Source organism: Cebidichthys violaceus, unplaced genomic scaffold (assembly GCF_023349555.1).
Source record: "Cebidichthys violaceus isolate CVI_PGR_0920_01 unplaced genomic scaffold, fCebVio1.0.p SCAF_23, whole genome shotgun sequence".
NCBI classification, from domain to species: Eukaryota; Metazoa; Chordata; class Actinopteri; order Perciformes; family Stichaeidae; genus Cebidichthys; species Cebidichthys violaceus.
In genome coordinates, this window is record NW_027176406.1 from 9,913,011 (window position 1) to 9,923,015 (window position 10,005).

Consider the following 10,005-nt stretch of genomic DNA (forward strand, 5'->3'; position numbering starts at 1 on the left):
TGAATCTTTGACCACTCCTCTTGACAGAATTGGTGCAGTTCAGTTAAATTTGATGGCTTTCTGACATGGACTTGTTTCTTCAGCATTGTCCACAATGGGATTTAAGTCAGGACTTTGGGAAGGCCATTCTAAAACCCTAATTCTAGCCTGATTTAGCCATTCCATTACCACTTTTGATGTGTGTTTGGGGTCATTGTCCTGTTGGAACACCCAACTGCGCCCAAGACCCAACCTTTGGGCTGATGATTTTAGGTTATTTTGAAGAATTTGAAGGTAATCCTCCATTATCCCATTTACTCTCTCTAAAGCACCAGTTCCATTGGCAGCAAAACAGCCCCACAGCATAATACTACCACCACGGTGCTTGACAGTAGGCATGGTGTTCTTGGGGTTAAAGGCCTCACCTTTTCTCCTCCAAACATATTGCTGGGCATTGTGGCCAAACGGCTCGATTTTTGTTTCGTCTGACCACAGAACTTTCCTCCAGAAGGTCTTATCTTTGTCCACGTGATCAGCAGCAAACTTCAGTCGAGCCTTAAGGTGTCGCTTTTGGAGCAAGGGCTTCCTTCTTGCACAGCAGCCTCTCAGTCCATGGAGATGCAAAACACGCTTGACTGTGGACACTGACACCTGTGTTCCAGCAGCTTCTAATTCTTGGCAGATCTGCTTTTTGGTGGTTCTCGGTTGACTCTTCACCCTCCTGACCAATTTTCTCTCAGCAGCAGGTGATAGCTTGCGTTTTCTTCCTGATCGTGGCAGTGACAAAACAGTGCCATGCACTTTATACTTACAAACAAGTGTTTGCACTGTTGCTCTTTGGACCTGCAGCTGCTTTGAAATGGCTCCAAGTGACTTTCCTGACTTGTTCAAGTCAATGATTCGCTTTTTCAGATCCATGCTGAGCTCCTTTGACTTTCCCATTGTAGCGTTTGTGGCCCTTTGTATCCAATGAGCCCTATTTAAATGGCCTCAGAGAAGTCACCTGCTGTAGTCACTCATAATCACTCACAAGAAGTTAAGAGGCCATACTATGAAGCTCATTTCATTGACACAACTTTCTAAGTCACCAAAATTGCTAATTCATGTTGCTGTATGTATATTTTTGACCCAGCAGATTTTGTCACTTTTTCTGTTAACCCATAATAAAGTCATGAAAGAACCAAACTTCATGAATGTTTTTTGTGACAAAGAAGTATCTGTTCCAGTCACTCTATCAGAGAAAAATCAGAGTTGTAGAAATAACTGGAAACTCAAGAGAGCCATGACATTATGTTCTTTACAAGTGTATGTAAACTTTTGACCACAACTGTATGCTTGCAGTCTGTCATAATATAAAGAAAAGAAACACCCATGTTAAGAGCCCGTTTTTTGTTTGATTAAAAAGGTGTAAATAGTTTGGCAAATGGGACATTGATGCAATGCTAATCATAGTGTTTTAGTTAAATATTCTATTTATTTTTGTATTTTATTCTAATATGCTATTTTTTGCTCTGACCAAATTAACCAAGCCAGGTGTGTAGAAAGGCACAAAACAAATTTGCAATATTGATACTATAATTAATAGTACATTAATAGATTTGATTATTAAAAGGTACAGTTGGGGTAGGATTTGTAGGATTTGGTGGCATCAAGTGGCGTGGTTGCAGATTGAAACCAACTAAATACCCCTTCACTAGCTCACCCTCTTTCCAAAACCGTAATAAGTGGTTTGTCTTGCTTGGAGGCCATCTTACCATAATAACACTACTATAAGAGCAACTGAAGTCGGGCAGTAACACGGTTTTGCACTCTGCGACTCACGTTACTGCAGTTTCTCAAGTGTGATGGAGAACTACGGTGGCCTTCAGGTAACTTAAACAAAAGGCTCTCACTATGGCCAGTGATGGGTTTGTCTGTTATGGGCTACTGTAGAAACATGGCGGTGCAACATTGCGGACTCCGTGTAGAGGACCGGCTCTATATAAATACAAAGGATTAATTGTAGGCTAAAGTTAACGCGATTATTAGTTTCAGGTCATAAATGTATTATACTATATTCTACTTGTGCTAATATATCCCCTGAAATGCTACACACTGTACCTTAACAGCATTTAATATTTAAATGTTTAAAGTTATCCATATATAAGTTGTCATTAGATTTCACAGGCAACTACAGAATTTAACATTTTGTAAGCCTCCATTAGTTCAAGTTAGACTGGAAATAAATGCATTCAGAACAAATTATACATTTCTGACCAGCTAAACTGAAGGAGGCAGAGTAAAGATGGGGTTTCCTCCTCAGTGTTTTTATGTACATGAAGTCTGTGTAGCTCTTCTTCAAAAAATTAGCCTTAAATGACTTATGATCATTGCACTAACCCTCCATAAAATCATACCATTTGTATTGACGGCCTCTTGACAATATTCTGATTGTATCAACAAATAACTGGTTAGTGTTTCCAAATACATAAAAGGATGAACATATGGTGGAAAGCATTACAAAGACATTAAGGGTTTATGAACTGGTTTATTGAAAGAAAAAAAAGTTTCAGACGTTGGCGCAGAAATCACAAATAAATTCGAGTAGAAGGACTGATCCTAAAACAAATATTCACGATTAAGATTCAGTTTTTCACATAACTTAAAAGCCGAAAAAATAAATACTGAAGCTTCTAAACTGGCTACCATCATATTTTCAGACAAGGTATAAATAACTACAAGCAGCAGAACATGTGTATTTTCATTTAACTGTATTCTTCATCAAAAAATTGGTGAACGTGTCTTGTCCAGACATTTTTGACTGGAGTGATATGAATTATATTACACACATACATCGGAATAGCATTACTTGACCCTTTGTTTCCACTACTCGTATATCATTACAGTGTCCTACAACTTATTCCATTCCTCTGCTTAAAACCTTCATTTAAAAAAGACAAATAGACAAATATGAAGCTTCCATTTCCTCTGCTCTGAATATTTTATTGAGAACCTTTAAAACCTCACAAATATAAAGTATAAAATGCCAGCAAAATAAACCTGTGTGGAAAAAAATGTGCAAAACTTAAAATCTACTATACGACAGCAAAATACAGACTAAGGCACCGCCCCAGACCAGAAAGAACCACCAACATAGTTTATGATAATGAGGCAGCACCTGGACGTTAGCATTTTAGCATTGGCATAAATGACAGACGTGACGCACTCATACTTACCAGAGAAGACTCTGCCTGTATTCATAATTAAATCATCAGTTTAAATGGAGGTTATTCCCATCAAAATCAATTCTGAGAAGCAATAACATTAAGCAGATAGAAATGTGTTGCACACTTATTAATATTAACCATCTGGACATTTATGCCCCGAGTTATTCCTAACAATCACACAACCAATTGGCTGCCATTAATGTAAAATGCTGAAGAATTGTTAAGAGCTCGTTTCATGTTTATTCAAAAAAGGTGACAGACATTAACATCTTTATGTGGCAACACAAAACACAGGTTGAAAGAAATTAAAATCACAGCAGTGGTACTTACAGCTTTAACTAACCTGTTACTGGTTGGGATTCTCCTTCATGCAAGTAGTTAAATGCAAATGATCAAGTGAGGACAGCTGATGAAACAAACAGGATTAAGTAGTAAAGCCATTTTACAAGCATATGAAAAGCCATGTGTTCATCACAAGCCTCCCAACAAACATTGTATGTATATGTATGTATGTGTCTGGCTGTTAATGGCGTCTGTAACAAATGATTTGACTTTTGACCGCCCCTTACATATTTCAGGCAGTAAACTGCTGTAGACTGTGGGACTAGGTAAAACCAAAAGCTAAGTTAACATGAGCCAACATGCCTGAAGAAAATGGTGCCTAAACGCAAACAACAACACAAGCAAGGGCCTTCACCAAACTTGCTGCAAGTTTGGGGACATTGCGATCCAACAGCGTGTAAGCTGTGAGGGCCCCTGGTAATGAATGAGAAGACAGAAAATGGTGAGACTTGCCTCGGGCTGAAACAGGGCTACACTGAGACAGGGCCTCAGCCAGTCCCCCATGGCATCGCTACAGGGAGAAGAGAAATCGGGGTTTTAGCACTACAGCCACCAGCGACCCGGAAGTTATGCAGCTGTACAACTTACACGCCATGTACAGAGCATCAATAATAAACAATGCACTGCTTAGAGCCTGAATAAAACAGTTACCAACATTTGTCATTTCAACTCAAAAAAGCATAGAAGCACATTTCTGAGTACAAACCTGCTGCGTCCCGCAAAGAAGAGTCTTACATTTTTGCCACATTTTATTACAGTACAGTTTTACAGCAATACATATACCACTTCATTTCGTACTTCAACTATTTAAGGTTATAGAAACTATGAACATGAAACAGAATGAATGCATAAACAGATATTTGAAGCCCTCACCAAACAAAGTTGGGGACACAAAGTCCAACAGCACTGCGTGCTGTGAAGGCCTCACTGTTTAGCTTAGAACAGAAACGGATTTACATTAAACTTGCCTTGATAAAAGGGTGGGAACTGCCCATGTAACTCCAGCGCCTTCACAACACTACGAACCATATCTACTATACTTCTATACACCTGAATGAAACATGAGAAGGAAAGAAGCCACAGAACAGAGATGGTTTGAAACAACAGGTCATAGTCTTGGTTAGGTACAGTGTAAATATTTCCCAACGCTCTGTGATGCTTTTATAGCTCTTTTGTTTGCTGTTTATTCAGTGTCTCTTCCTCAGAGCTCAGTAGTAGAATAAACAGTACGTCGGGGTACTATAATACCAATACTGGCTTGTCTAGTAGCAGCTGAGGACATTAGAAAAGGGTTGAGTGTCCAAACCTATTGAAGAGAGGATGGCAGGCTTCAGTGGCGGGCTCCAGGAGACATGACAGGGGGTCTCATACCCATGGGTGGAGGGGCTCCCTGGTACCCTGGGGGAGCCACGGGAGGGGCCTGTCCGTATGGAGGCATCCCTCCGGGCATGTAGCCTGGAATCCCCTGGGGTGGACCACCATACTGGCCTGCAAAAACACAGGTTTGTTGTCGGCTTTTTATTTAAAAAAATAAAAATAAAAATCAGTAGCAAAAATCATGTGGACTTTACTTTATACAGCCATGATAGCGGCTCCATGAGGATATTTATTTCGCATTTATGTCATATGGGATGGACGGCAGAGATAGGAAAGAGTCCCATGTTAACGACTGGCGAGTGTTTGTTATCAAGTCGTAGGATTAGAGTTGCTTGTGTGAGGATTAAAGTACAGGTCATTGAAAATCTAACACCATATTCATAAAATGCAGCTTTAATTACATTGAACAACAGACTTTAGTGTATGCGAGGTGTCCACATTTGCTTGATTTTCAGGCCCTTCCATATTTGTTTACCGGTCATAATTAAAAGTTGGATGTTGACTTGAAGACATAATTAAAATTCTGAAGTCCGTAACTACGATATGACATGAATGCAGCATTAGGTACAGTGGTGCTTCAAGCTAAATGTTAACAGCAGGATGCCAACATGCTCACAATGACGGTGATGCTAAGCAGGTATACTGTTAACCATGTTCCCTATCTTAGTTTAGCAAGCTAGCATGCTAATGTTTGCCAATTAGCCCTAAACTAAGTCCAGCTGTGGCTGATGGGAATATCAGTATTGCACCTTTTAGGTCATGAACCAAAAGTATTGGCCAATTTGAAACTTTAACCTGATGGTGGCGCTATAGGAAAGGTCTGGGGATCACCAAAGTAATTAGGGTTTATCCTCTGGGGACCATCAATGTCTGTACAAAATCTCATGACGAACCATCCAATGGTTGTTGAGACATTTCAGTCTGGATTTAAGTGGTGGACTGAAAAGAACGACATCCCTAGAAACATGCCACATTCAGACATATTCAGTGTTGTAAGGTAAGATATAGCACTAATGAAGAAGAAAAAAGGTTTTAGATAACGATATATATATATATATATATATATATATATATATATATATATATAATAATGACACTTAAGAGAGATTCCCATCATGTGGTAAAGTTTTTCTGAACTAGAGGCAGGCGGTGGATACCAGGTATGGGGTGCCTCATGCCGGACTGCTGAGGTGCCATCATGCCCCCGACAGGGCCGACGGACGGGGCAGCAGCGCTGGTCTGGCCTTGGCGGGGAGCGCCGCGCTGGTACCTCGGCAACTGAGACCGCAACTCTTCCTAAAAGACACAGAAATCAAACAAAGAGGAATCATTTGACACTGAAACTCTGTAGCTCAACAAAATAATAAACAAGAACATTAATAAATCATATTTCACTCAAGAAAAGCCATTTATTGACTTTGGTGTTAACAGAAAGTAAGACTTTAGCTATGATTAACAGTGTTAAAAGCTACTTACTGTTAAAAAATGAACTATAAAGAGAGGCGGTAGCAGAGGGACTACTTACCAGTGACAGATCCTCATCAGGGTGGATCAACTTACTGGTTGCACTGGAGGTGGTGAGGGTAGCGGGCTTACTGGTCACAGTAGAGGGAGGTTTTGAAAGCGTACTGCTGCCAGCATTGGGGCTGGCCACAGCTACGGAGGCCTGAGTGTAGGCCGGGAATGTGGGCTTTGAGGGGTCAGAGGAGGTACAGGGAGGAGGGTGGGGGGGCCCTGACTGCTGGCTCTGAGTGGAGAGAGAAGACAAAGCATCAGAGAGACTCTGCTGAAAGGCATTCACATTGAAATACACTTTTAGTCATACTTTGAGGCTACTCTCATTTAGTTTATATGTAGTCATTTAAAGCTATTGTTTACAGGCTTGAGATGGACTGGACTGTCTCTGGATTCCTCTCCCCTTTAATGCTTGTATCTCCTCTTTTCTCTTTCTTTACAGGGTAAGTTCACCCAAATCAGAAACACATACTTTCTTACTTTTTAAGTATGTTTGGTTTTCAGAAGAACATGTCAACATCAAACTAAAACCGTAAATGTATTGAGTGGAAATTACAACCTAGCCACAGAATATTAGGCTTTAATGTGCCAATGAAGTGGAAATACCACTTCATAATGACATGTTAAACAGGGTGTCAGGTGTCTCTATGACACGTTTACACCATTGGAGTTACTCGGGAGAGAAACCCTACGAAGTATGACTAAAAGGTAAACCTGTTTCTTCAAGTCTGCAAGAAAACAAATCCAAAAAAGCTTTGTTGCTCTACAGCAGTTGGGAAATAAGAAGTCCACTTTACAAATCTAAAACTTTACAATTAAAGGTAAAATGTTACAGTAGTATTCTAAAAATGCAGATTTGTAGCAAAAGCAAAAAACAACAAAAGGCATGTTGCTATTTTCAACCCCCACAAATGGTTCTGTTTCATCATTTCTGACTCAAACAGCTTTGGCAAATAAAATAGAATTAACCGCCCAAGTACACCACAGCAGGCAAACTATACACAATGGTGTGCATGCTCATTGTGAAGCTGCACGTTGTCAGAGTAGAGCAGGCCGACAGCTGCGTACTTGTGACGGGATAGGGAACAGAGCTTTAGGGGAGGCAGACTGAGAGTCTGCACTCGATGAGTCTGCACTTGTACTTGCAACGCGACTGCCCATCTGCAGCACAGAAAAAAAAGAGTAAAGAATAAGAAAGATAAAAGTAATTCTTCAGTTAAAGGAATGGCTGGGTAAAGTCTCCTTTAGTTCAGACTGGGTGAGCACAGAGAGCTACTTTAACATCCCTTGTTCAATAGGAGAAGGTGATGTTCTGCCCCAGCAGAGATGAAACGTGGTACATGGTGTCATAAAGATGTGTACCTGTCCAGCAATGGGGAACAGAGGCTTTGTGACATCGGGCTGGGCTGAGGGGGCGGTGGCAGCAGGAACAGCAGGTCTAGTCAGCACATTTGCAGCAGAGGGAACATGAGCCATGTGTGGGAGAACTGGACGGAGGCCCACAGGTGGAGGCATGCCTGTGACACCAGCACAACAAATTCATCACACAAAAGGGAACAAGTACGGCCTCAATACAACAGTGTTGCAATATGTTTACGATCAATTGTCATTTTAAATTAATAATTCACATCAATAGTGATCATTACCTGGTGGCACACCTGGCATCATTGGTGGCATCCCGGGACCTGGAGGCATCAACCCGCCCATTGGTATCATCCTAAACACACGAGGGAAGATACATATGTTTACAACACAAAGATATAATAAGATTAATAAGACAAGACTATTATTTATTAATAACCCCAAGCATTTACCCTGGAGGCATTCCTGGCATTAAGGGAGGCATTCCTGGCATCATTGGTGGCACACCTGGCATCATTGGGGGAATTCCTGACGTAAAGATGAATTGAAGCTCAGGTGTGTTATCGCATCACAAAACAGTTTATGTAATTAATATTAAGCATTATGCTTCTGTTGACCTCAAGATTCCTGTTTTAACATAACAAAAGCAATACCAGTTTAAAGAGTACATTCTATTTTAATAATATTTTAGAAAAAGAACAGTAAGTGAGCATGGATTTATTATCAAAAAGGAAAAGGAAATGACATTAACAACTTCTTTTTTTACACCTTGATCAAACTATGACCATCAGAGTCTTTGAAAGAGGATACAGCACCAGGTAAACCATGTGTGTTTAAGTGTAAATACTGAACTTTATAAATAATACCCGTACGGTCTTATTTAAGGTCCCTGTTTCTCACCTGAGTAGCTGCCCGGTGGTATCCCTGGAGCACCAGAGCCAGGAGGAATGCCCGGCTGGGTCATGGGGGGTATGTAACCGGCCTGGGGTTGGACTGCAGCAGGCTGCTGGAAGGAGGGACCGGGCTCATCATCCTCATCGATCTCATCAGAGTCATCCTGGTTCTGTTTCTTCTTTTGAGTCTCTGAAAATAAAGGAAGAGCATAATAAGTCTCTAGAATAGAGCATACAAGACAGTTTCATTGCGGTATTTTGGTTGCCAATACCTTGGTTCTTTTGTTCTAGCGCTCTTCTTCTCTCTTCCATGTCTTTTTCGGGAATACCCTCCATGCCATATATCTCAAGCTCAATGTCTATTCTTCCAGGTATTGCATTAGGAACTCCATCAATAGTCTCTTTGTGTACCTGTGATAACAGTGACACAGTCGGGCAAAAGGTCTCCGTTTGATTTCATGAAAAGGTCTTTAAAAAAGGTCTTTAAAGTGTTGTTTCCTCACCTGCATACAGTGGATCGCGAGTCCAGGGCCGGTGTACAGTTTTTTATGACAGATGTGGCACTTGAAATGTTTGGCCTTCTGGTGTTGAATGAGAATTTTTTCATCATCAAAGTCTCTGTTACAGTACCTGAGATTATGATTCAGGAAAAACTCGATCATTGGCATGCTGTTCTACGGCTGGACGTGAGGACGTTAGCGTGGTGTTTTTGCCTCATTTACTATTATGTCATAGTACTTTCTTCAGAGCTAGTGATTAAACTAAAGCAACACTGACGACAAGTTAAAAATCCTGCAACATACGGCGAGTCAGCTAACGTTAAACGGCTGTCATGATAAGAAACTCAGCTTAATGTACAGTTAGCTTAGTAAACAGAGGACAGACACAGGTCTTGATAAGAACAAGATAACGTTAGAACAATAACTCTAAATGTAATAATGTGAACAAGGATACCAGCACCAAGGCTTCATCTGCTTCTTCTTCTTCCTCCCCATGATTCCTGGACTGTCAGTCCACTTCTAACCCGCTGAAGCTAATACAAACAACACACCCACCAGGGGAGAGGACTACGGGAATTAAAGATGGCGGCGGGTGTCCAGCGTCATAAAATAACACTGTGGCCTCAAGGCGCCCTCTGGTGGCCCCAAACTATTGTTTATTTAATATTAGAATTAAATATATTGGACAATTCATTTGTAGCACGGACCCCTCACATCTGCCCACGCTAACTATTTTTGCCATTTATTTTTCAGCCATTTAACTCAAACATTACAATATTGGTAAGTTATTAGCAATCACAATTACAAGTTAAAGCACATAATGTACAGTTA

At 40.7% G+C, this 10,005-nt stretch overlaps 1 protein-coding gene across 6 annotated transcripts; it reads right to left on the reverse strand.

The window, feature by feature from the left end:
- Nucleotides 1–2,502: 2,502 nt before the first annotated feature.
- Nucleotides 2,503–9,739, reverse strand: LOC137878432 (BUB3-interacting and GLEBS motif-containing protein ZNF207-like). 6 transcript variants are annotated; one of them, XR_011103611.1, is made up of 13 exons: nt 9,629–9,739; nt 9,178–9,304; nt 8,947–9,085; nt 8,682–8,864; nt 8,234–8,309; nt 8,066–8,136; nt 7,782–7,936; nt 7,488–7,580; nt 6,430–6,651; nt 6,062–6,200; nt 4,496–5,015; nt 3,981–4,038; nt 2,503–3,591 (listed from the first exon to the last, which is right to left on the reverse strand). XR_011103611.1 is itself a non-coding variant. In XM_068718732.1 (12 exons), the coding sequence occupies exons 1-11, from the start codon at nt 9,667–9,669 to the stop codon at nt 4,858–4,860; spliced, it is 1,404 nt and encodes a 467-aa protein (XP_068574833.1). In that variant the 5' UTR covers nt 9,670–9,739; the 3' UTR covers nt 2,503–4,577; nt 4,834–4,857. The 6 variants fall into 6 exon arrangements, 3 of the variants coding, with proteins under 3 accessions (XP_068574833.1, XP_068574832.1, XP_068574834.1); XR_011103609.1 differs by having other exon boundaries at nt 2,503–4,038; XR_011103610.1 differs by having other exon boundaries at nt 3,981–5,015.
- Between the last annotated feature and the right edge of the window lie 266 nt (nt 9,740–10,005).